This window comes from Sinocyclocheilus grahami, unplaced genomic scaffold (genome assembly GCF_001515645.1).
Source record: "Sinocyclocheilus grahami isolate Dianchi unplaced genomic scaffold, SAMN03320097.WGS_v1.1 scaffold1742.1, whole genome shotgun sequence".
Taxonomy (NCBI): Eukaryota; Metazoa; Chordata; class Actinopteri; order Cypriniformes; family Cyprinidae; genus Sinocyclocheilus; species Sinocyclocheilus grahami.
Window position 1 is genome coordinate 177,874 of NW_015506921.1, and position 27,122 is coordinate 204,995.

The following is a 27,122-nucleotide window of genomic DNA, read 5'->3' on the forward strand; positions in this document are numbered from 1 at the left end:
ATGTTTCAGAATTTGTTGTGGGTGTAGGAGTGTGAGATTTCCCGGCCTGAATTTTTTTTCCCAGTCCGAAATTAATGGCACAGACATGCAGTTTCATTTACTACACATAGACCTACTGAAGCTCGCAGTGTTTTCAACCTCTGCCGCCTCAATATATGAGTACATGAACACATAAACATAATCTCTAGAACTGCTCTAGAGTCACTTCATGAGCATTTTACTTATTTTGAGTCATGTCATATACAAAGAGACACCAATGTTTCAGGAGTTTAGTACACAGAATAGGACACATGCTTAATAGATAACCGTATTTGAGTTGATGTATATGCTTTTATTTATTATAATTTTTTAATTAACAATTTTTTTCCAAACCATTGTTACATGCAGTGTTTCCTGTAGTTATGCAAAGATTTGGTTTCAAAAACAGTATCAGTAAATATTTCTTATGATTTTAAATCTGCATTGAACTTCAGATCAATCTCAAAATAAAAGGTGGTACTAAAGTCTGATTTTGTGGTGGATGTGTTCAAATTTGATCATCTTAATTCAAGTGATGAAGGATTTTGAAAGTCTAACAGTGCAGTGTACACTGCATGGTGTAAATGTTTGAAAATGATAACTGTTGCAAATAAACATTCATTAGAAATTTAGAAAAGTAATCAAAAGTAATCAGTTACATTACTTTAATAAAGTAATTGAAGAATTTACACTACTATTACATTTTAAGTAGGGTAACTTGTAATCTGTAACCTATTACATTTCCAAAGTAACCTTCCCAACACTGTATATACGTATATATATTTATATAGATAAAGATGTATTCACACACCTAGCCTTCGCTACACTTTTGACGGAAGTGGTACGGAGCACTAGTGCCTCTGGGATAATGAGTTCTCAGCGCCCCGCCCCAGTGCCATTCTTCCTGGAGGTGCATAAAGGGCTTACCAGGTTGTGGATGGCACCTTCTTCTGCCGGAAACCAACCTGTTAACTCCTCCTCCCTCACCACTCTTGACGGTGGTGCAGCTAGGGTGTATACGGGGGTCCCCCCCGGTGGAGCGGTTGGTTGCGATGCAGTTGTGTCCTAATACCGCCTCCACCCGGGCAGGGCGAACCGTGCCTCCCTTCCCGGGTCTGTAGGTACTCGTCTGGTCTGTCCGGCAATGCTTATACGGCCTGCGGAGAAGCTGCCTCCGCCTTACACGCTACGGCGTTACTGCAGGTTCTTCAGGCTAAAGCACTGAGGGACCTGCACGAGGGTGGTCACGTCCGGAAGTTCTAAAAGAGCTCCAAACCGCAACTGATCTCACGCTCCGAGCGACGAAGATCACCGCGAGTTCTCTGGGTCATGCGATGTCCACACTTGTGGTCCAGGAATGTCACCTCTGATTGTGTCTGGTCGACATGAGGGACACTGACAAAGTTCGGTTCCTCAAGGTCCCTGTGTCCCATTCCGGCCTTTTCGGCGACACAGTCGAGAATATGGCCCAGCAGTTCTCGGCTGCACAGGAGCAGACTGAGGCGATCCGACATTCTGCCCCGGCGGGCAGCTGCTGCCTCCACCTGTCCGCCGGCCGCAGCGCCCCAGCCTGCTCGTCAATAGACAATTCTGTTGTTGTTGTTTTTGGACCAATTCCAATTGTTTGTTTCTGCAGATGGCTACCCCAAGGAGGAGATTGTATACAAGTGGAAACGCAGCTCAGTGGAGGTTGGAGACATCCGCTCCTGGCGTCTTTACCAGTTCTCCTTTGTTGGCCTGAGAAATACCACAGAGGTTGTCAGGACTGTGTCAGGTACAGTTTCCGGTTTACATCTTGAATACTGGCATGCTTTTTTTCCTTAAATTTCAAAAAATTGCAAAAACAAGTTTAATTGGGTTTGATACTATTTGTCATTGAAGCAACTGTGTTTTTTTTTGGCCAATAAGTGTTGCAAGCGGGTCTTTTATAATACACTATGCTATGTGTACCTGGTCGCCTGATCAAGTAGCTTTCAAATCTAGTGGCTTGATATATCTGGGCTAGGACTGGGCGATCACCGGGCAGCTGGCGCTCATGTACTCCATCAAGAACAGCCTTATCTTGGCAAGTCCTTCTGACATTTGCCACGGGCTCTGGTGAATCTGTAGTGGTTAAACATGAGATATAATACATTTGGGGTATATCTAATGCTTCACTTCACAGAGTTCAATGCATTGGCCTGGGTCCTTGTGTCTACGGCTGAATCACAGCTTTGGTGATACAGAGCCATATCTCACGACAGCAAGTGTAATCCCATTTACCAGCGTGTAGTTTAAGATTTAGCCAAAACATTGCAGGGTGGAGTAAGATCATGTACAGCAGAAAGAAGGAGTGAGAAAGAGACTATGACAAAAAATAATAGGAGAGATCAGTGAGAGAGCGGTGATTGACTTGTGGAGGCAGTCAGCAGTTTGCAGCCATCCTAATGCATCATGGCAATCGCATAAAAAAGATTGTGAAACGTGTTAGTATAGATACACACTTCCTTTTTCGGAGTAGAGCTATTCTTAGAGTGACCTGATGCTGTGGCATGCAGTCGTGCTGTTGTCTGTGTGCATCGGTCTGTGTGATTTGGCTTGAGTCATGAATGCCCTGGGATACATCAACTTCCTTCTCCGTTTACAGACACCCACGGTTTGCAGATGAGACTTTGGCGGTGCTAATCTGGAGGCAGTGGTGGTGAATGAATATGCCTCTTTTTTGAGGGCATGAGCACTGGAGTCTAAAAACATTTTTAGGCTCCCAGCCCTCTTGATTGGTCCAGATTAACAGAAGATATTAAATGCCCTTTATCACCATAGAGACTAATATTTTCTACTTTAGTTTCCTTTCGTCAGGCTACAACATAAAGACAAAAAGACAATGCTGGTATCTAAAAGTAGCAACACTATTAAGTTAACTGCATTTTTCAGTAGTTTGATCCTTCATCTGTTTTAAAAAAGAGTGTAGTGCCTAAGAAAGATCAGACACTGAATTACCCCTAATCTGCAATCAACAGATGAGGTCCCAGACTCCCAGATTGACCAGCTAAAAAAAAGTGGTTAAAACCCCTCTAAAACCAGGCTAAAGTAACTACACTGTATAAGTGTTCTGACCCATAACCCATAACTGGCAGTGATTAGAGCCTCAAGTCTTTTTGGATATGAGTCAACAAGCTTTGAGCATCTGGGGATTTTCTGCCATTTTTCACTGCATATCCTTTCAAGCTCTCTCAGGTTGGATGGGTACCACCGGTGGACAGACATTTTCAGGTCTCTCCAGAGATGTTTGATTGGGTTCAAATCTGGGCTCTGACTGGGACACTCAATATTCACAGAGGCATCCCTAAGACACTCTTGCATAGTATTGACTTGCTTAGGATCATTGTCCTGTTGGAAAGTGAACCTTCCAGTGCAATCTGAGGTCCTGAGTGCTCTGATCCAGGTTTTCATTGAGAATTTCTGTATTTTCATTTGTTCGGATTTACTTCTCTCATGACCAGTCTCCCTGTGACTACTGCTAAAATAAACACCCCCACAGTAACACCACCATCCTTCACTGTTGAGATGCCATTGCACAGGTGATGAGTCGTCCCTGGTTTTCTGACAGCAATTAAAACCCAAAACTGTTAGACCCATGGTGGAAAAGTCTTATGTAATTATAGGGCAATTTCTAATTTATCCTTTATGCCCAAAGTTTTAGAGAAAGCAGTCTCTGTCTGGAATATTTGTTTGTTTTGCATCCAATAGTGTGTTTGGGATCTCTGGGTTTAGGAAGAACCGCAGTACCAACTAGAGTCTGCTCTTATATGTGTATTAACTTTATATTGTTTTCTGTTGATTCAGGGGACTCTCCCCTCCGTTGATTCGACTGAATTAGAGTCTGTGTCGGTGGGTTTTTTCCCCCCACTAAATTAGTTTTGACATATGGAGTCCCTCAAAGCTGTTTTATTGCCCTCATTTAATTCTCTTCTATATTGATTTTTAACAAATACAGAGTATTGTTTAATTTTTATGCTGACTACACCCAAATTTATGTCTTTTAAGCAAAGCAACAACAATTATCTCAGCTCTTTAACCGCTTGTCTATAGGATATGAAAGCTAGGATGCCCTTAAACTTTTGGTTTAAATTTTAATGAGAGTAAGACAAAGGCAGTTGTGTTTTGACCTGTAGCTACGGCAGGTCTCGGTTAGCCTAATGCAGTGTAGCAAGATATATATATATATTATACACACACATATACACACACACACACACACAAAGAAAAACAAGTAGATAGAATAGAAAAAATATAAAGCTAGTGTTTTTTTGTTTTTGTTTTTTTTTTATAAAAAAAGAAGATAAATAGATAAAGTAGAATTAAAATAGAATAGAAAATGCTAGAGTTAGAGGGTAAAATAAAGATGGATGTGTTTTAGTCGTTTCTTGAAGATGGCTAAGGACTTGAGTTGGGCAGGTCATTCCACCAGGAGGGAACAGTTAATATAAAAGTCAGTGAAAGTGATTTTTGTGATGGCACAATAATGCGTCATTCACTTGCAGAACGCAAGCTTCTAGAGGGCACATAACTCTGAAGTAATGAATTTAGGTAAATAGGTGCAGAGCCAGTGGTGGTTTTGTAGGCAAACATTAATGCCTTGAATTTTATGCGAGCAGCTACTGGTAGCCAGTGCAAATTGATGAACAGAGGTGTGACGTGCATTCTTTTCGGCTCATTAAAGATTAATCTTGCTTCTTGGATTAATTGTAGAGGTTTGATAGAAGTGGCTGGAAGACCTGCCAAGACAGCATTGCAATAGTTCAGCCTGGATAGAACAAGAGCTTGAACAAGGAGTTGTGAAGCATGTTCTGAAAGAAAGGGCCTGATCTTCCTAATGTTGTATAAAGCAAATCTGCAGGACCTGGCAGATTTAGCTATGTGGTCTGAGAAATTCAGCTTATCATCAATCACAGCTCCAAGGTTTCTAGCTGTTTTTGAAGGAGTTATGGTTGATAAGCCTAAATGGATGGTGAAATTTTGATAAAATTATGGGTTTGTTGAAACCACAAGCAGTTCAGTTGAAGGTGATGGTCCGTCATCCAACAAGAAATGTCTGTTAGACAAGCTGAGATGCGAGCAGCTATCTTGGGATCATCAGGATGGAATGAGAGGTAGAGCGTCATCAGCATAGCAGTGATATGAAAAGCCATGTTTCTGAATGACAGAACACCAGTGTGAAGGGATGTGTTAACGATGTGAGTGAGTGCAGGTACAATGGCAGGAGAAATGGCTTGAAGGAGATGAGATGGATTAGGATCAAGCAGACAAGTAGTAGGATGATTGGAAAGGATTAGTTTAGAGACTTCTGCCTGAAAATGAGTATGTTTGCTGATGGGATGTAGGACGAGACCAGCAAGAGTTCTGATGCCTTCAAGGAGCTGTGCACAGTGACTGACCTGGCTCTGTGCTTTACAAAGGCCACTGCACAGGCAATTGGCAAGCCCATGGTTAGTTTGGCTAAGCTTAACAGAGATCATGGACACTGACAAGATGCCTTCCTCAACTCCCCACTCCCTAGGGACTGTTCAGCCCTGCCGTTGATTGATTTTCTGAGAGGTTTACGGCAGCACAGAAGTCATCGCAGGCTATGCGTCACTTCCTCCAGCCTAATTCTGAGCCAGGGCTTCAGCAGCGCCCTCAGACAGCTAGACACTACCCATTTCCTAAGCGCCAAGGTCCCCACCCCAGAGTGGTGCTGGAACCTGAGCCTCAGAAGCCATCCTGATCCCAACACCGAGAGGAAGATGAGAGGCTCAGTTCCCGCCAAAGCCAGATTACCCTCAAATAAGTCTCTCACTCGCTCTCCATTCCCCTGCTTAGCTCAGGGAAAGCTCTGTTCAGGCTGGGCCCGTCTTTCTCACTCAGCATGCACCCAAGCAAATTACTGTTGTGATAGCAGACCCATATACTGAAAAGAGCACTTCTCCTCTTCCCACTACCTGCCATTTGATAAACTCAGTCCACTTGCCTTCTGGCTACAGGCTTGGAAAGCAATTCCAAATGTGTCAAGCTGGATTCTAAAATCCATAGATCGGGGTTACTCACTCCAGTTCACTCACAGGCCACCTCGCTTCAGAGGTATCATCCAAACTTCGATACGGGCCAATGATGATCACGTTCTCTGGTCCAAAGTGCAAATCTGCTTGCAAAAGGAGCCATAGAAACGTTCCCTCTAGCAAACAGTGAAGTGCTCTCTGTCTCCCAGCCAGGGAGTCATCTTCCTGGGGACAGTTATTGATTCAGCCCAGATGTGGGCATGGATTACGCCGGAATGCTCCCTGACAATTCAGTGGCTAGAGGTGTCGTTCAGCCGCTTCCTCTGTGATTCCTCTGGGCCTGCTTCACATGTGGCCCCTCCAATATTGGCTCAAAGCCCATGTACGCTCATGTCTGGTACAGTGGTCTTGGCCACTTGAGAGCACGTGCGCGACAGGAAGTAAGTGTGCAAGACTGTCCCAGGTCTTAAAAACGCCAAAGCACAGTGCCCTTAACGCACACTAAATCCACACTATCTTGAATAGCGCTCCGGAGTGGTATTCGAGGCTTAGATCATGCATCATGTTCTGGATATATAAATCGTGAGACTTTTTGCCAAGATCGCGTGAGAAATCTTTCCAATGCAAGTTAAATATTAATAATAAGATATCACATATAATTTGGTAGTAAAAACAAAGTGCTATTGCTGCAAAGATTAGTATATTTATTTTGTACAATATTTGCAACTGCTTTTTATCACTTAATTAGAAGCACCAGAAATTTAATTGTGTCATCTGTTACTGAACAGACATTTAGAAGTTGATTTTAAAATACAAAGTATTGAAAATAAAAATAAAACTCTGTAAACACTTGCGTTTTTACAACACAATGGCCCGGTTTCACAAACAGGGCTTAGCTTAAGCCAGTTTTACTTAGAAAAAAACATTTCAGGTGTACATCCTGACACAGAACAATGACACTGACAAATTTTAAGAAATGTCAGAGCAAAATATATTCAGCTGAGACAGCTCAAACATGCATTTTAGTCTGGGACTAGCTTAAGCCTTGTCTGTGAAACCGGGGGTATAAGTGTGTCCCATCAGGTAATGAAAAGTTGTACACACACTTGTGGTCTTCATGCTCACTTGAACACTTGGGCCAAATACAGGAAATACGTCATGGAAGTAGTCAAGTGGTCAAGTGCAAAGACCGCAAGTGTGGGTATTTGGACAAGGCAGATGACAGTTTTTCTAGCCCTTCCTGCCGGCCTTGAAGGGGCACCACGTCCTGGTCCGCTCAGACAGCATGGCGGTGGTAGCCTTTATAAATCACCAAGGCGTCTCAGGTGATGCTCCTTCCACAGGTTGGCTCGACACCTGCTTTTATGGGTACAGTGCAACCTCCTCTCGCTGGGAGCAGTTCACATGCCAGGCAGATTGAACCAAGGAGCGAACATGCTGTCCAGGGGCAATGTAGCACCAGGGGAATGGAGACTACATCCTCAAATGGTTCATACGATCTGGTTTGTCTTCAGCAGGGCATAGGTGGACCTCTTCACCTTAGAAAACAACTTTCACTGCCCAATTTACTTTCTTTTTTTTTTAAAGCAATAAGATGCCCTGGCTCACGAATGGCCCAGTGCTCACTTGTATGTCTTCCCCCTGATTGCCCTGCTTACTCAGGTCATCAGACAGGTCAGGGAAGCCAGATGCTCGGTCCTCCTGGTGGCCCCTCTCTGGAGGAATCAGATGTGGTTCCCCGAGTTGATTCAGCTGTGATTGGCAGCCCCCTGGCTGACACCATTGACGACATACCACCTCTCTAAAGCGAGAGGCATGATTTGGCATCCCCGGCCATTTGTTCGTGCAGCTACACAAACGTGAACAAATCAGGCCTCAGTATTCGGAGTAAACAGGAGTTTCCCCATAGCATGCAATGCAACGCTCGTTCCCTTTTCTCAGGTAACCGAGGTTACATTAGTAACCGGAGCGTTACTTTGTTTTCTCATGTATTGACTGACTGCTCTCTTGTCCCCATGTTGAGAAAAATCAGGAGTGATGCTTACTGTAGTTCTAGACTAAATGCATTTATTCATCTCACTTGCACAAAAATAGATTCAGTATTCCTCAAAATTCATAAAAACAGTGAAATGCAGACTCAGAATAGGACGAAACCTGAAATAATTAAATACGTTAAATAACACAAATATTCTTTATATATTCAATCTCATTTTATTAACCAATGTCTTTGCTGCTGACCTTCGTGGATCCAATTTAACCGTACTAATTAGCAAAAATGTGTGTTTCTTTTATTTTTTATTACTGAAGAGTGCTGATCTTTCTTCTCCTGCATCCTATTCTTCATGTATTGTAATCCAGAATGGCAGCACAGCTGAAAGTTTTGTTTACATTTCTTTCAGCCTGAGGCTTATTCATTTCATTTTTGGTGTGAAAGGGCTTTTATATTAAGAATAAACAAGCAAGCCCAGCCCAGAATTAAAAAGTAACGCAAAAGAAAAATAACGCATTACTTTCTATAAAAAGTAACAAATAACATAGTTACTTTTTTTAGGGAGTAACGCAATATTGTAATGCATTACTTTTAAAAGTAACTTTCCCCAACACTGCTATCAACACCACTCATCCATCCCTATTACTTTAAGTAAATGGGCTCATTCTGATGGAATGGATGGAAAGTGTTATACCCTTTTACTCAAGCGCAGAATGTTATAGTGAGTTGGAGGTGCTTTTTCTACACCTTTATCCAAACTGACATGCAGTGCATTCAAAGTATACATATTTTATCAGCATGTCTGTGTTCCCTTGGAATCTAAACCTTGATGACCCATAGCAAAAAGTCTGAAAACAGAATGTCAAAGTGACATTTTAGGTTGTAATAAATTTTAATGTTATCTTTTTTTCCCAGTGCATTCAAAGTATACATATTTTATCAGCATGTCTGTGTTCCCTTGGAATCTAAACCTTGATGACCCATAGCAAAAATCTGAAAACAGAATGTCAAAGTGACATTTTAGGTTGTAATAAATTTTAATGTTATCTTTTTTTCTTTCTTTTTTTTTGCTTTGTAGTTAATATTAATATTTTAAAGTTTTTAAACATAAGGGGTAATGCCTCTATCACTTCTGCTCTCAGAGATGGAGTACATTATTTACATTCATTGATCTAGCAGATACTTTTATCCAAAGTGCATTTGAACAGTGCATCATTATTATTATTATTTAGCAGCTCACAACATAATGCATAATAAATTATTCCGAATGTAATGTGAAAATATATATATATGTGTGTATGTATATTATATATATATATACAGTATATATATTCCAAACTGCACAAGAGAGATGTGGCTGAGTGAGTGGTCTTTCTGTGTTATGTGTGGGAGACAAAATGTTAACAGACTAGAGGATTGATGATATTGTTAAACTATATATAAATGAGCAATATCACTTGAGTACGGGAGTGATATTGCGTTTATACAACAGTTTGATGGCATGAGTGTAAATATATAAGAAAAACAACAACAGAGTGTCTTTAAAAACCCTTTTGTGCGGAACTGCTTCCTTCCGCTACATTTTCAAATCTCAGTTTGACAGTTTAACAGCTGAGCTGAAGCCTCCGTTACTAATTCGAAAACATCACTTTAGAACTAGTAACTGAAAAAATATATATATGTGTGTATGTATATTATATATATATATATACAGTATATATATTCCAAACTGCACAAGAGAGATGTGGCTGAGTGAGTGGTCTTTCTGTGTTATGTGTGGGAGACAAAATGTTAACAGACTAGAGGATTGATGATATTGTTAAACTATATATAAATGAGCAATATCACTTGAGTACGGGAGTGATATTGCGTTTATACAACAGTTTGATGGCATGAGTGTAAATATATAAGAAAAACAACAACAGAGTGTCTTTAAAAACCCTTTTGTGCGGAACTGCTTCCTTCCGCTACATTTTCAAATCTCAGTTTGACAGTTTAACAGCTGAGCTGAAGCCTCCGTTACTAATTCGAAAACATCACTTTAGAACTAGTAACGAAGGAACGTCAAGTTGCTTCATTAAAAACTTATTGTATTACCTAATTAAAAGCTCACTGTATTATGTAGAGTATTGTGAGAGAGAGATGGACTGAGCGAGAGTGTGATTACCTGCATCTGATACAGCATTCATTCTTCAGCTCAATCTCATATTCACAATAAAACATGAGTTTGAATGTCCGCTGAGGAAAGCGATATCTTTGTCATACTGTCCTTTCATCTGTTAAGGGTGATTTCCGATGACAGTGCAGCTCACTGCATTTGTTAACTGCATCTTACAAGCTGTTATTAAAAGTAAAAATAACTTCCATTTCAGTCTCTTTTAATATAAAAGTCTTAAATGCTGACGTAAAACAGTCACTTGTCCCCATCTAAAGGTGGAACAATGTCACAAAAATCACCATCATGAACACGCACACTGTTTCCCAATACTAAATACTACTATGTATATAAAATATTATTTATTGAATAATAAACAACAACAACAACAACAGCCATCATAAAAGCCATGCTCTAATATACAGCATTAAAGTTACATAAAATATAACATGATGAGATTTTTTCTTCAGCCGAAACTATTTGCTCTCAAACAAATAATAGATTAATGAGCCCAAAAACTGCCCGTCAGATTTACCCAAAACAAATTATATCTCGTTTAACCACTATAGAGGCATCAGAGCCAGCAGCAAATTCCAGAAGATCTGGCCGAGGTGAGGCTGCTCTCGGCGGGTTCATGAGCACTGAACGGCTGCTGACACCCTGGAGCTCATGTCTCAGAAAACGTCGAAGCAAATTTTCATATAGACGTTTTCTTTATTAATAAAACCAATTATATCCAAACCATATATTTGGAGTCTAAAAAAGTACTTTCTCGCCTAAAAAAACTCTTAAAACTACATTCTGTGACACAAAAACAGTATTATTTTTACATTTTAGTGGATTTGGGCATCTGCCATGACACTCGCTGTGAGAAATACTGGAAGCAGAGTGATACAAACGTTGAAAGGGTGTTCATGTAAAGATACCAGTACAATATCTCACGGTTCTCAACCAATCAAATTTTTAGAACCAGAACGAATTGTTGTATTGCACTGAATATAATATATATTAAAGTGAATATTTTGCTAGTCCTCATATTGCTTGATTTCACCAGAAGATTTAAAAAGTACATTATTTTACTGGATATGAATTTTAAATATGTAATAATGCTATTTTTAAACTGTAAACAAATTGCAAAAACAATACTACATCCACAGACAATAATATAATTACATTGTAAAAACCTGAAATAATAGTTTGAAACATTTCAAATGTATAGTATGTAGTCAGTGACTATGGAAGCATCTGTGTCTAACACAATTATAAATATTTTTTATAATAGCACCCCCATTTTAGGAGCTCAAAAACATTTGCAGTAAATGTCCAAATTCTGGGTTTTCTCCCTTGTGATGCTTTACCAAAGCTGACTTAAGCCTTGTCTTCAGCAAGGCAAATGCATGTTTAATTTAGTTTAGGTAAGATGAAAAATCTGTTTGGTAGTTTTTGCAGTGTGTGTTGGGTCATTATCCATCTGTACTGTACTTATCAGGTTTGTAGAATGTGACTGAATCTGAGCTGATATAGCTCTAAACACTCATTAAACACTAATGACCCAGTTTCATTAGCAACCATACATGCCCATTCTAATTTCCATTCGGATTATGATCTTTCTCTATAGTCTTCCCATCTTTCTGGTATGGTTGACCATAGTTCCATCTGTCCAAAGAATAATGTCCAAGCCCGAACTGGGCAGGGTTTTTTGACCTTCCTGCTCTTGAGACTTACCACTGCTGAACCCTCGGTTTTTACTTTCATGAAGTCTTCTCCGGACTTTGATAATGAGACCGTTGTCTTCTGTAGTCAGCCTGGCCTAATGGTGTTACTAAGCTCATCAGTCCTTCTTTATACATTTATGCAGGTGAAAAACTTGGTGACATTTACAACCAAAATAAACCAATCTAAATCAGATTTTCTATGCAGTTTCTCATTTTTAAAGCCAGCTTTTTGTCTGATAGAGTGAGAATCTAATGCTTTTATTTGAGTCTAAACCCCTGCCTTTTGCTTGCTTTCTCATGCAATAAGATAATCACGGCGACAACTGCTACAATGTCTGCATCTCCGCTTCTTTCAGTTCAATAAACAGTGAATCTCATCTGACATCATCAACACCTTTTTAACTGTGAGATTTTTTTCTTCTGCAATAGACTACTGAATAAACACTGCAGACTGGTCCTCAATGCATCTGCGTTGACTATCTAATTTGTGCCAGATTTATCTCAACTTTATCCCTCTTTTTTTTTTTTTACTGTATAAAAGATTCACAAAGCATACCACAGTATCCCAGCTTCTTTAACATATTCTGTGAATAAGAGGAGAGTCTATCACTGACTAAAGCTGCAGCACTTTTGCTTTTCGCTAATTAGATCATGTCTTTTTGAAATGCACATTATTATTATTTTTATGTCCCCCAGCACATCCAGGATTTTTGTTCATCAGAGCCCTGATTGTTCTGTGAAGATAAGCCTCTTTTAAACCAGTTAAAAGGGGGGGAATAAAAAGGATCTTTGGTGTCTGGATGGGTTTGCAACACAGCTTGACAGAGCTAGTTATGTAACTGTCATGGAGCTTAGATGTAATACAGAGGAAAAATAAGGTTTTTCCTAATTTGAAGGTCAACCGTGTATCGTGTACTGATGAAATAAAAAAAAATTCTGTTAATAAAAATATAATTTTTACAGCAATTCCGGGTGCGTCTGATTAGAGAGACATACAAAATGTGCAATGTTGAGTGTAGCGAATCAGCTCATGGGGAAATATGAATAATTAACCAAATGACCCAGTTTCATTAGCAACCATACACGCCCATTCTAATTTCCATTCGGATTATGATCTTTCTCTATAGTCTTCCCATCTTTCTGGTATGGTTGACCATAGTTCCATCTGTCCAAAGAATAATGTCCAAGCCCGAACTGGGCAGGGTTTTTTATATGTTTTTGACCTTCCTGCTCTTGAGACTTACCACTGCTGAACCCTCGGTTTTTACTTTCATGAAGTCTTCTCCGGACTTTGATAATGAGACCGTTGTCTTCTGTAGTCAGCCTGGCCTAATGGTGTTACTAAGCTCATCAGTCCTTCTTTTTTATACATTTATGCAGGTGAAAAACTTGGTGACATTTACAACCAAAATAAACCAATCTAAATCAGATTTTCTATGCAGTTTCTCATTTTTAAAGCCAGCTTTTTGTCTGATAGAGTGAGAATCTAATGCTTTTATTTGAGTCTAAACCCCTGCCTTTTGCTTGCTTTCTCATGCAATAAGATAATCACGGCGACAACTGCTACAATGTCTGCATCTCCGCTTCTTTCAGTTCAATAAACAGTGAATCTCATCTGACATCATCAACACCTTTTTAACTGTGAGATTTTTTTCTTCTGCAATAGACTACTGAATAAACACTGCAGACTGGTCCTCAATGCATCTGCGTTGACTATCTAATTTGTGCCAGATTTATCTCAACTTTATCCCTCTTTTTTTTTTTTTTTACTGTATAAAAGATTCACAAAGCATACCACAGTATCCCAGCTTCTTTAACATATTCTGTGAATAAGAGGAGAGTCTATCACTGACTAAAGCTGCAGCACTTTTGCTTTTCGCTAATTAGATCATGTCTTTTTGAAATGCACATTATTATTATTTTTATGTCCCCCAGCACATCCAGGATTTTTGTTCATCAGAGCCCTGATTGTTCTGTGAAGATAAGCCTCTTTTAAACCAGTTAAAAGGGGGGGAATAAAAAGGATCTTTGGTGTCTGGATGGGTTTGCAACACAGCTTGACAGAGCTAGTTATGTAACTGTCATGGAGCTTAGATGTGATACAGAGGAAAAATAAGGTTTTTCCAAATTTGAAGGTCAACCGTGTATCGTGTACTGATGAAATAAAAAAAAATTCTGTTAATAAAAATATAATTTTTACAGCAATTCCGGGTGCGTCTGATTAGAGAGACATACAAAATGTGCAATGTTGAGGGGCTCCAGAAACAGAGGTGGGAATCACTACCCATTTTGTGCATAGGCAACATTTCTACATAGAGGTCCCTGGCCTGTGCTGAAGCTATGTTTCTATACATGGTTGCTTGCGATTTGCATATTGGTCTCAACAATGCATGAAAGAGACAGGAGGAAAAGAGAGATATAAAAAGAGAAGTCTGGGGATGTTCCCACTGTGCGGAGATAAAAGGCATCTCATATCATCTTTTTTTTATACTTGCACCATTTGTTCCATTACAGGCAAGCAGACTGTCGAATGAGATCTGGCAGATTCAGCCTTTGAGGTGCTGCGCTGTGCTCTCATTATGGACAATCTAAGCACTGGGCTTCTTTGAAGTCCGTGAGCTGAGAATGAAATTAATGCAATGGAGATGACGCAGCTACTTCATTCAAACATTCACAGCATCTGAGCAGAGGACTGATATACTGCCCTGTACCATCATCTGTTTTTCATGTGGAAAAAGGCAATATGACAAAAACAGCAACAGGAAGAAATCATTTTTAGTTCAAAAACACATTCTGCCTCTGCAGCTCAAAATGATCTCCTCCTTAATTAAAATATTACCCTCCTTGATTACGTTGCAATTTACTGCAGTATAGACGATACAGAACGTACTCGTATTGATGGTTGCGATTATTTTGATTTTATGTAACATTCTTGTTTTGCAGAAGTATATTGTTTATTGTTGTTATCTTATTATTTTAGATTGATATATTTCAGAAATTGCAGCTGTACCAATCATGTATCACAATTCTGTTTCTCACATTATCACATTGATACTTCAGATCCTTCCGTTTGCTTCATATTATTAAGCGGTTTCAGTTTAACCACTGTCTGTTTTGCTGTCTGCCTTGTTTGTCTCCATAGTAACTCAATGACCACACCCCTACCTTGTTTGTTCCCATAGTAACTCATTGGTCCAGTCGTTCTCCTGTGTTTATTTATAAAGCCCTTGTGGTTTTCTTGTGCTTTGTCAGTTGTTGAATGTAATGGATGTCTGTATACCTGTGTTTCTGTTCTTTGTTCCTTGTGTTTTTGATTTGTTTGTTCCAGTTTATTTCATTAAATATCCTGCGCTTAGATCCATGTCCCTGCCTGCCTTCACTTGCTCCTCAACATTACAACAGTTTTTCTAGCTGCAGTTTCCCAGTTTCAAAGCTATCTGGCTATCTTCCTTTCATCGGCAATACTTTGTTGAGCCATGGGAATGAGTGTTATCAGTATGTTTCCTCAAGATAAATGTCATCAAACACTTTGAGCTGGTGCTGTCTGACGGCAAGTCATGGGAGCCGTTAGGGTGGTGCCTTATTTGTAAACACAGACAGTAATGGTCCTTGACTTTGACTTTGCTGAGTATGCTAAATTAGGGTGTTTTTACAGCAATTTGCCAGCAGAAAAAAGACAGACTGTTGCTTAGGGGCTTCATCTAATGCGGTTCGTAATGAATACAAAATTGAAATGTGTGGACCACTGTAAGCATAATTTGGGAGTAGTCCATCAGAAAAGTGCCCTGTCTGTAAGGAATAGGCTCAGTATTTATGAAACACTGCAGGTGTAGGTACCATGATAATGGTAGTGATACCATCAGTAAGTGAGAAATAAGGAAGGAAGTGTTGTGTCAGAAAAGTGCAAGTAGGTTACCTCACTCTCATCTTTAACTTTTTTAAAAGGGTGGTCTTTAAAGGTGCAAAACGTAAGATCATTGTCAAAACACATCTTCTTTCGTTTTCATGTAAACCACACCCCTACCCCAAATGTTTTTTGCATCAATTGTTTTGTTTTTTCTTTTCTACAAGTCCAGTCGTGCAGGAGGCTGTGACACTCGGCCTGAAATTGTCGCATTGGGTGCTCTGCCCATGTCAGTGTGTCTGTGATTGTTCCTGGTAGTGTGAGTGTGTGTATCAGTGTTACCTGGCCCAGGGGTTGTGTTAGTTGTGACAACAGGTTGCAGATGTTGAGTCAGGTCAGCTGTGTGTATGCGTGCAGTCCTGACCAGTCTTACAGCTGTGTGTATGATGTAAGATCTGCTTGCTTTTGCTCGACAAATGACTGCCTCTTGTGATTCCTCTCTCAGCAGCCACATGCTTTGCCCAGACTGCAGTGTTGGTGAGGGACGTGCAGATTGTACTGCCGTATTTTTTTTTTCATTTGCTCGTGAATCCTTTGATGTTCGGAGGAGAGAAAGATTTTGTTTTCTCCCCTCCCCCTTTACAGAGACCTTTCACAGTAGCCACAGCACACTCCACCTCTCTTTTTGCTTGCTGGTATCTCAGACTGCTGGTAATGTATGTGAACCCATACTTTTAAAAAGAGTACTGTACCGTGGCCCTTTATCGGACATAACGGTCTCTGGAATTCTGTGGCTGCAATGACTGTGTTGGCTGTGGCAGCATTGAGACGTGCCACTTCAGTGTAGCATGAAAAATAATCCTCAAGGAGATATGAATTATTCTCCCAGAAAAACAAGTCTGTGCCTACTTGTTGCCAGTGTCTTTCTGGCATTGGAGTGGACAACAAGGCCTCTCTGAGCTCTACCCAACACTGTCAACATGTGCTGCAGTTTTCCACAAGCTGACTGATGTGCAACGATAGTCCTGGCCACCAGATAAACTGACAGACAGTTCAAATCTCTGGACTTGACAATCCTTTAGTGTCCTTTGTGTAAACTATGGATGATTTCTTGCCTCATGCAGTGTGAAATCACTATTCTTTGGCCCCCGAGGAGCAGGTCTCCAGACACGGAAAGGTTTTCTATGCTTTTTTATGTCATATTTTGTAATATTTGCATTGTTTTAATTCTGTGTTATGATTTTTTTTTCATCCAGTTTTTTGTGGAGGCACTGCCTTCCTTGCCTCATTATCCTTTTCTGCTTCTGTGAAGATGTGCTTCACATGAGCTCTTGATATTGTGTCTGAATTGCGCACCCAACACATGCACAAGTGAATTTTAACAGCTTCAATCGAAACCACAGTTTGTGTGGTGGGAGCTCACCTAGTGTTTTGGTGCTCAGCAGTGGCTTGAGATGCATCTCCATATTATACTTGAGACAGAGGAGGTAAACGTTCACATGCCCATGTCTGCTAGGGCCTCCTTCTCAAACACCTCTTTTTGTGGTTGTGCAGATTTTTCTCGCAAAGTAGATATTTGAGTGACCTCGTATAAGATGCAAGGAGGGGTAAAATCTTGTCCAAGAAGTTAGCTATTCCCATCACTCTCTTCACACCTTCACTGCAGTTGGTTCAGGCATCTCCATAATCTCCCTGACTTTGCATGGATTTGGTGCGACCCTGTCTGCTGTGATGCGGTCCCATAAGCATAATGTTGTCCATAGCATACACACATTACTTGTTTATCGTCAAGCCCTCATCTTCACATTAAAATCTGTGTCATGGGATGCTGAAGTTAACAAAATCCCAAATGGTAGATTGTTGAATTCACATCTACCAAATAGGGTAATGAACGTCATTTAGAGTGAGCTTTCCTCTGACAAAGGAATTTGCCAGAATACTGAGGTGGCATACCTCATATATTGTGAATACCTTGGCTGTTGCAACTATTGTGAGTGCCTGTTCTGCAGCTAGGAGGATATGTCTTTCTTGCAACGCCCACTTATTTAGACGAGTCAAATCAATGCACAGCTGGATCCTGTCTTGAACCTGGGTCACCATGCTGATACACCACAGGGTGGGTTGAGTCATTTTGGAAATCACTCCCATGTCCTCCATGCATTTCAGCTACACTCACACCGTGGCGTTTTGATGTCCTTCTGTTGTGTTTCCGTGTGGAATCAGTGTTAGGGTGTCTATTGTGAGGCAACCTAATAGTGAAGACCTAATAGTTTATTCTGTATGCTTAATTGACCTTTAAATTAACATTCAGTCTATAATTTTCTGGCCCAAAACAGCCTGACAGCTGAAGAGCTCTGTGATTTTTAGTGGAAAAGCTGCTGCTTGGAATTGCTGTAACAGCAGCCCCTGTGTCCAACAGTTTTTCCCCATTCAGTCAAAGGTACCCTACCAGTCAAACATTTGGGCACACTTGACTGACTTTGTTTCTTGTGATCTTAAAATCCCTTTGATTTAAAGCAAAGCATTGTGACTCAGTACTGTTGTTCAGCATCAGGATACACCTTGGTTAATAGAATGCCCAGACTGTGCTGGGCTGTAATCTATAGACAGAGTAGATGGGTATTAAAGAAAGTTTTGAAGGATGTTTTTAATGAAAACTTAAATAATGGGTGAGTAGGTGTGTGCATTTGTTTATAATATGAAATTTTGTTTTGTCCCCAGGAGATTATGTGGTTCTGACCGTCTTCTTTGACTTAAGCAGAAGGATGGGTTATTTCACCATCCAGACATATATCCCCTGTACCTTGATCGTTGTTCTGTCCTGGGTTTCATTCTGGATCAACAAGGATGCAGTGCCAGCCAGAACTTCTTTGGGTAAGACCTTCTGTTTACATTCTACCTGATAAATCAGCTTTGTGTTGTGACACTATCCCTATTTTCTTAAACAATCTTTTTATTATCTAAACATCCTTAAAACAAATTTACTTGAGAATAAAAATTTAAAATTTAAAAACAATAATTAAGAGAATTTATCTTGAATTTATTTTTCTTACTCCAATAGCAAATTGTTTATCTTGTCTTACCTATAAACACCACTTGTATTCAGCAGCTAATCTTTCCTGCAGTGACTCCTGACCTCTGTGTTTTACGCTTGATTGTAATGTCTGGCCTAAGAATTCTGTCCATGAGATGCTAAGGTGGTGGGTGTGGGTGTCCTGAAGATCCCCAAAGAATGCATCACAAATGGGTGTAATCAAAAGTGAAGTCTTGTATTTGAACAGAGGCAATAAGGTGACGCACCATTACTCCAGGGTTAATTTTAAATTGCTGCTGTATGAGATTAATACAACTGAGACCACATCTGTGCTGTGGCACTAGACCCACTTGGCTACATCTTTTTGAAGCTGAGCAATGAGCTGTTCAAGGACCACCAGATCGGCAGGTGTCACAGATTTGCTGGATCATCACAAATGCCCGACTGTTTTTCCCCAGCTCGACGGACAGAACATTGCTGCCGTTGCTCTAGTGTGTGGACCACACAGGATGACCCGCTTAAGGTTCGTAATGCAGGAAGTTCTGCACAGGTAGCTGTTGAGATGCTACTTGGGCTTGATTCAAGAGGGCCTGATGTTGGGTTTGATGGAGTCTGGCTAGTGAATTGTCCATCTCAGCAAGGGGCGAGGACTCCATGGCAAAGAACTTTTCCTCCCGGGTTTCGACTCCACTGTAGCAAGTTTGGAGTTGTGGGAAGGAGAAGGTCTGAGGCCCAGGGAGTGGAGGCGTCATCCTCCGATTGTGAGCCTGAAATTGTACAATAGCAGAAATTCGGCAAAGCAGACGTGGATCTGTTTGTTCACTCAAGATGACTCAGTGTCCCATTTGGTTTTCTCATCCAGCACAGCTGGGCTCAGATGCCCTAACACAGGAGTCGCCCAAGGCCAAGTTGTATGCCTTTACGCCAGTGAGCCTCCATCCTGAAGACTTTTTAGAAGAGTCCAGCAGGATAAGGTGTGCCTCCTGCTGGTGGTTCCGTTTTGGCCATCTCAAGTCTGGTTCTCAGATCTAGTGTCAATTCTGGAGGAACCTCTATAGCAGGATTCCTCAAATCTTGCCCTGGAGGGCCAATGCGCTGCAGAGTTTAGCTCCAACCCTGATCAAACTCACTTATCTGTGATTTTCTAATGATCCTGAAGACATTGATTAGCATGCTCCCATGTTTGATTAGTGTTAGAGCTAAACTCTGCTGGAAAGTGGATCTCGTGGGCCAGATGTCCTGCTCTATAGCTTCCCTTCAGGAAAGATCTGCTTTCTCTGGCCTAAGGCATGTTTTGGCATCCTCAGCCAAAGATATGGAGGCTTTGGGTTTGGCCCTATTCTGACTCTTAAGTGATTATTGCTTTTGGCCTTGTCGTTGTTCAGTGGGAATTAAAAGCCAAACCGCAACCATGCACTAGCCATGTAAAAGATAAATATCACAGATATAACTTCAGTAGTCCATATGCAACAGACATTGCAATCTCCATGTTCTTATTTCAGTATTATTATTATTATTATTGCAACCTGCCTCAAGAGCTGCTGAAACAGTTCTACTCCGCCATCATTGAATCCACCCTCTGCACTTCAGTAACTGTCTGGTTCAGCTCAGCTACCAAATCTGACCTCAGAAGACTACAGAGGGTAGTCCGGACTGCTGAGCGAATCATTGGTACAACCCTCCCTTCTCTCCAAGAACTGTACTTATCCAGAGTGAGCAAAAGGGCTGGCAGAATCACTCTGGACCCCTCACATCCAGCACACTCCCTCTTTGAACTGTTGCCATCTGGTCGAACTTTGTTCCCCAGGAATCACAACTGTGCTTACCATGACCACTTTGAGTACCATTGCTAGGAAGTCCTTACCCAAAGTGTCGTACGTCACAGCTATGGATCTCTTCGTATCGGTGTGCTTCATCTTTGTTTTCGCCGCTCTGATTGAGTACGGAACGCTCCACTACTTTGTGAGCAACCGCAAGCCCAGCAAAAACAAAGACAAGAGGAAGAAAAATCCTGTGAGTACACTTCCTAAGACAATTCACATTATCACCTACCAATACAACAATATTATAAAGTGTATTTACTTCTAGTATTTTTCTGATTATAAAGATTGGCCTATTTGAGAACTGTAATTGTTTTTTGTTGGTTTTTTAGGGTCAGGGATTAGTTGCTTACTTTTAAGTCTACCCGAGGTTGAGTACTCCAAATTATTCCAAATAATAGCACTCTTCCACAAGTTAGTAAGCTGCCTTGGCAGCATTTCTAGGCTTGGTCTGCTCCCAATGTGAAGATGGTACCTTGCTTTGGTGAAATTCTAAGGCAGCATCAATCCCAGACAGTATTCTTGTGAGTTCAGTGTAAAGAAAAAAGGTAGTGTATGTATTTATAAATGAACCAGTCTAAAACAAACTTTCATGTAAAAGTCTATTTAAATGCATAAAATGAGTTTTGTAGTGAAATAAACCTGCCTAAAAAGCTGCCAGAAAGTTTCCAGCAGGCATGTGAATTACGTGTGCTTACTACAGTTTTGTGTTGTTAGCTTAGCAATTAAGGCTTTATTGGTAACTCTGCAGGAATCCACTTTGAGTGCTTCATGTGAGGAAAGCTATTTGTGATGCACCTAAGTGATCGTTAGCTGTTGTCCATGAAGAGCGTTTCTAATCAGTCACTAATGAGTTTCCATTACGCCTATGTAGGCAGTGACAGCTCACTAGGTTTTGGAACATAATGTGCAACTGTGCATGGTAGAACCTTTTTTGACCACCTCTGTCAAACAGTGTCACTGAGCAGTGATGTCCTTAATCTGAATCATTTCAGCAGCAGGTTTGAAGTGCAGCCTTAGATTTTCATCTCAGCAGGGCGCTCATATCCGTAGCTTGAGGAGGGCTGATCTCAGAAAATGGGGTCGTTCCACTTTCAGATGATTAAAGGGGTGCCAGAAATGTCTTATTTGATTTTAGAGTTTAAAATGTCAGGCAGATTAATGAGTACTGATTCTCAAGCCACATTCGACAGTTCGGTTCCCAGTCAAAGGCACGCTCTGAAGTAAAACTCTTCAAATAAAACACCAAGAAGCTTTTGCTGAAGAAGCGTTTTGATCTCTGCAGAGTTGAAGAGTACCAGTCTCCTCCTTAGATGGTTATTTTGTTCTTTGGTAATGATTGTTTGCTACACACATGCTGATTTGTATTTGAAGTATATAAGAAATATCAGTTTCCAAGCTCTAAAATCTGACTGGATGAGCCACGTTCAAAACCATGCCTAATAGTTTGTACTATACATGATTGTATTTTTGAATGCACTTTGCAGATATGTTCTCCTTAGGAATGAGCAATCTGTATTTTACAACATGCAGTGAACCTGTTAATATATACTGCCTTACACACCCTTCCTCTGTGTCTATGTATATGTGTCTGGTTGCAGTAATGTGTTCTCTTTCCACTTTCAGAGTCTTTTTTGCATTATACTGTATGTCTGTCTTATGTTGTTGGTTTGTTTGTATGTGTTTGTTTTCTTCTTTTCAATTTCTAATATTTTTTTGTTTCCTGTGTGGACAAAAGCTCCTGCGGCTCTTTTCCTCAAAGGTATATTGCTCATGTAAAGTTCACTAATCATGCATGTTTCTGCATTCTGTGCAACCACACTGCTCTTGTGTCTGGTCTTTAGATTCAATGCACTAACATCTAGTCAGTTTAGCACTGAAGCTCCTGAGCTGTGAAAGACAGTGGGACACACTCGCCAGCACACAGACTCTTATTTTACTTTAATGCAAATAAAACAACAGCAATGGCTGAAATACTTGCATCATTCTTTTAACTAAAAAGTGGCCGCCTTCCTCCTTCTCTGTGTGTTTGTATATGAGGCTTTAAACCTGACAGAAATAGTCAGCAGAGCCTTAACAGCTTGAAATAGACAACCATACTGATTACCTTAATCCCAATTAAAGAGCATGAGCCTGATTGGCAGATTTAGTCGTAGATATCTTTCAAAAGTCAATGTGCATGAGGGCACAGGCCTACATTTAGCTTCTATTAAGGATTAAAAGATAGTTCTCAAGAATTCGGAAAAGAGGGAATTAGATAAATTGCAATTTAGCATACCAGACTATACACTCTTAAAAAATGCTGGATTGTTTCAACCAAACTTTGGGTCAAATTTGAACTAACCCAAGTTTTGGGTTAAAAATTTAATGTAAAAATTTAACCCAACGGTTGGGTTAGTCCATATTTGACCCAAAGTTGAGTTGAAACAACCCAGCATTTTTTAGTGTATCAGTGGTTCTCGACTAGTTTTGCTTCAGGACCTAAATTTTACAATGGGTCTGATTCACTAATAATGTGACAAATTTTTCATATTTTTACACAAATGACATCTAAAATGTTGCCAAATTCACTACATGTGAGTGCGCACATAAATTTGTTCTTAACCTTGTTCTGTTAATGAATTTGCAGTAGACTATTCTAAATAAGTGACGGTTATTTTGCATAAAACCCCCCCAAAAAAGGGTTTTGTATCAGACGTACAACCTATTTTTGGGTCACAGCCCACCAGTTGAGAACCACAGTTAAAAAAATAAATAAAATCATGAATGTAGATAAATAATGTAAGACAGAAGAGGCGCTTTCTCTTTGAAGGTTGTCGTATTTCATCCGGTTAAAGCGGCAAATTCCACTGTATTTGTTTCTTTACACATAGCAGGCTATTTGTGCTCTTGTGCTTTCCAAACGCTTCTGTGAAACCCTTTGAGAAGCGAGTCACATGACCCGTTTCCGCACAGCCTCAGGTGGCTCTGTCCTAAATGCTACATAATGTGCACCCAGAGAAGCCAGGCGTGAACAGCTGGTTGTGCTTCGTTTTTCAAAGGGATTTGAAGCCCCCTTCCAGTGCTGGGCAAAATGATTGCGAATCCAGAAATGTGGATATGTCCCAATAATCCGATTTCTCTTGGCTTTGATGGGAAAAATTTACATGCAGGTCTCGTAATCAGTGTTGGGGGGTAACGCATTACAAGTAACGCGAGTTACGTAATCAGATTACTTTTTTAAGTAACTAGTAAAGTAACGCATTACTTTTTAATTTACAAGAGAATATCTGAGTTACTTTTTCAAATAAGTAACCAAGTTATTTTATTTTCCAATTTATTGATTGACAGCTCTCCTGTCGCCATGGTGACAGAAATCAGATGTTACTGTAGTTCTAAAATAAATATGAATATGCATTAATTCATCTCACTCACAAAAAAAACAGATTCAGTATTCCTCAAAATGAATAAAAATAATGCAGCTCAGAATATGACGCAAACCTGCAATAATTAAATGTTAAACAACACAAATATGCTTTATGTATTTAATCCCATTCTATTAGCTTCTGAGCTTCGATGATCCAGTTCAAGCGTACTAATAAGCACTAATTACTCTAGACAAACATCTGTGAGTCTTATTTTATTGCTGAAGTGGGTTGAAATGTCTTCTTCTGCATTCTACTGTACGGACGTAAGTTTACTTTCCCTTCAGCCTGAGGCTTATTCATTTCACTTTTGGTATAAAATATTAAAATGGTAAAAAAATATAAAAATTTATTTTAAAAATAAACAAGCAAGCCCTGTCCAGATTTAAAAAGTAACGCAAAAGTAACATAACGCATTACTTTCCATAAAAAGTAACTAAGTGACGTAATTAGTTACTTTTTTATGGACTAACGCAATATTGTAATGCATTACTTTTAAAAAATAACTTTCCCCAACACTGCTCGTAACATTTGTTAACAAACTTATATTTTAGTACTGTTACTGGCCAAGATACAAGACTGAAAGTATATTAATACCTAATTGTTTAGCTGATCTGTGTTGACACATAGTACCATGTTAGACAGAGCCATGTGGTCTCACGTGGGAAACATTGCTGTAGTGACTTTCTAGGAAGTTAATGATGCAGTTATGCTTTATTATTTTTGCATGATACATTTTCTAGTGTAAAATAATCATTGCACAACAAAGACAGATAAATGTGCAATGAACAGCCATAATACATATGATATATATTTTAAGTATTAAAGGAAGGAAGAAAAAGCAAGAAATCTGTTTTACAGCCAACTACTGCAGTTGCACATCTTTTAATGCATTCTACCTGCAATATTAGGTGCAAAGTATCCACTGACAGACGTTTGAGCGCAGCCCCTAACAGCTGGTCGAGCTGTATTTGATGGGACTCTTGCTGATTATGTGTTCTGTTCTAAAAGCAGGCCCCCACTGTGGACATTCGCCCGCGCTCAGCCACCGCCATCCAGATGAACAACGCCACCCACATGCAGGAGCGGGACGAGGAATACGGCTACGAGTGTCTGGATGGGAAGGACTGCTCCAGCTTCTTCTGCTGCTTTGAGGACTGTCGCTCAGGAGCGTGGCGGCACGGCCGTTTGCACATCCGTGTCACTAAGATAGACTCTTACGCACGCATTTTCTTTCCTACTGCATTTGGTCTATTCAACGTAGTTTACTGGTTTTCCTATCTCTATCTTTAATTAGTTTTTTTGTTTTTTAAATAGGCTGGCCTTATTTTATGTTACAGATTCCAGCAAGACCCTTTCTTGGAAATGTGAACCCACTGAAAAGATTTAAGGTGTATTGTGTTGTTGTTGTTGTTTTTTAAAGCTCATTTTAGGATTTTTTTTTTTTTCGTGCATTTACGTAATATGTGAATTGTTGGTTAGTCTATGTTTACATCTTTTTCTAGAAAGTATATCTTGTGCATAAAGCAAAAGTTGTAGCAAAAAAAAAAAAGTCAGTGAAAACCTGCATCTGTAAGATTATTCCTGAATCGTGTAGAGCGAAAAGCAGAAGACCTGAGTACTGCATGCCTACATGTCCTTTTAGCCCCTAAAGAGCAAGCACTAAACAGATTTTGGGAACCTTCTTCAAATGCATGGCTGTCAGGCCTATATGAGGAAAAAGCAATCAAACAAATACTAACAAATGTGTCAGAGACTTTATTTGTACATGCTCTTATTATTTGTGCATTCTAAAGCGCAAATGTACAAATTGAAGTGTTTGAAATTTCTATGCCACTTGTAACCCTGCAGTTTTTCATGTGTTGGTCACGGCTGGTAAAACGTACGGTCACCTGTACAAATGTTGTAAATATATTAATACTGTATAATGTAGTGATATACATCATATGCATGCACCTTTTAGGCCAAAAATGAGCAAAAGTCTTCTATTGTCATCAATTAAAAAGAGTCAGGAAACGTAACTGGAACAGGCAACATTTTACAACATTTCTTGCCACTATTAGATGTCAGTCATTTATACAGTAAATGCACAATGATATTGTTACATGTATAAATAAGTACTGTATTCAATTTTCACATCATTTTGGGTATCGGTATGAGCCTCCTTTCCATTCTTGGATATATAACTAAATGAGTCCTGCTCCTCTTTCAGTTTTAAGTTGCTGGGGTGAGTATTCTGATACTACATACTCTACTATAGTCATATTTTACCCTATTTTATTATTAGTGTCTATTATTTTATTTTGTTGGAACTAAGATGGTTTAAAACTATCAAACGTTTTCGTTTACCAGCACCGTCTCAAGTTTTCCAGAAACGTGTAACAGAATGTTGTCAAACAAAATGTCTATATGCATTTTAATTTTTTGTTCATGTATTAATTTATGTTGTAATAATAAACTGGGCTAAAAACATAGGAGGAGGGTCGCCATTGCACTCTATGCTATACATTTCAGTTGACAAGCTCTGAGCTTATTTCAGTGAATTTAGTAAATAATCTGTAGATGGATATGTTAATGTGTGTTACTCAGCTTCAGCAAATGACATGTAGGAGGAGGGTCGCCATTGCACTCTATGCTATACATTTCAGTTGACAAGCTCATTTCAGCTTATTTCAGTGAATTTAGTAAATAATCTGTAGATGGATATGTTAATGTGTGTTACTCAGCTTCAGCAAATGACATGCATGCATGTAGTAAATATCTATTTAGAACATTAACATGCATACATGGGAAACATATTACAAACTAACATTAATAAAACGTAACGTAAGCAAACTTTCTATTTTAATGAACCATCAACTTCAGAAATCTCACCCCAGTTTAAGTATATGCTTGTGAGTATATAAATATGTTTGGTGTTGGGCACCGCTGCTCAAGTGTTATCATCGAAAAAATATATAAGTAAAAAACACCAAAACAAATGCAACTAAAACACTGTGGACAACACTGAGACGTGCCAAAGTGTGAGGGTATAATCAGACGTTTAGATCATTTTGTTCTCCGCTGCTGCAGTTAAAATCAATGTTTTTGTTTGTTTTGTTTTTTTGGAAGCAAAAATGACAGAT

General features: G+C 39.7%; 1 protein-coding gene across 1 annotated transcript in view; it reads left to right on the plus strand.

The window, feature by feature from the left end:
- LOC107572381 (gamma-aminobutyric acid receptor subunit gamma-2-like) overlaps nucleotides 1-26,592 on the plus strand; it is a 29,861-nt gene extending 3,269 nt beyond the window's left edge. Inside the window, exons 3-7 of the mRNA XM_016258818.1 lie at nucleotides 1,655-1,792; nucleotides 18,461-18,613; nucleotides 20,581-20,786; nucleotides 22,332-22,355; nucleotides 25,012-26,592. Of these exons, the coding sequence (XP_016114304.1) occupies nucleotides 1,655-1,792; nucleotides 18,461-18,613; nucleotides 20,581-20,786; nucleotides 22,332-22,355; nucleotides 25,012-25,290 (800 nt within the window). The 3' untranslated portion in view covers nucleotides 25,291-26,592. The remainder of the gene's footprint in view (nucleotides 1-1,654; nucleotides 1,793-18,460; nucleotides 18,614-20,580; nucleotides 20,787-22,331; nucleotides 22,356-25,011) is intronic.
- The last annotated feature ends 530 nt before the right edge of the window (nucleotides 26,593-27,122 follow it).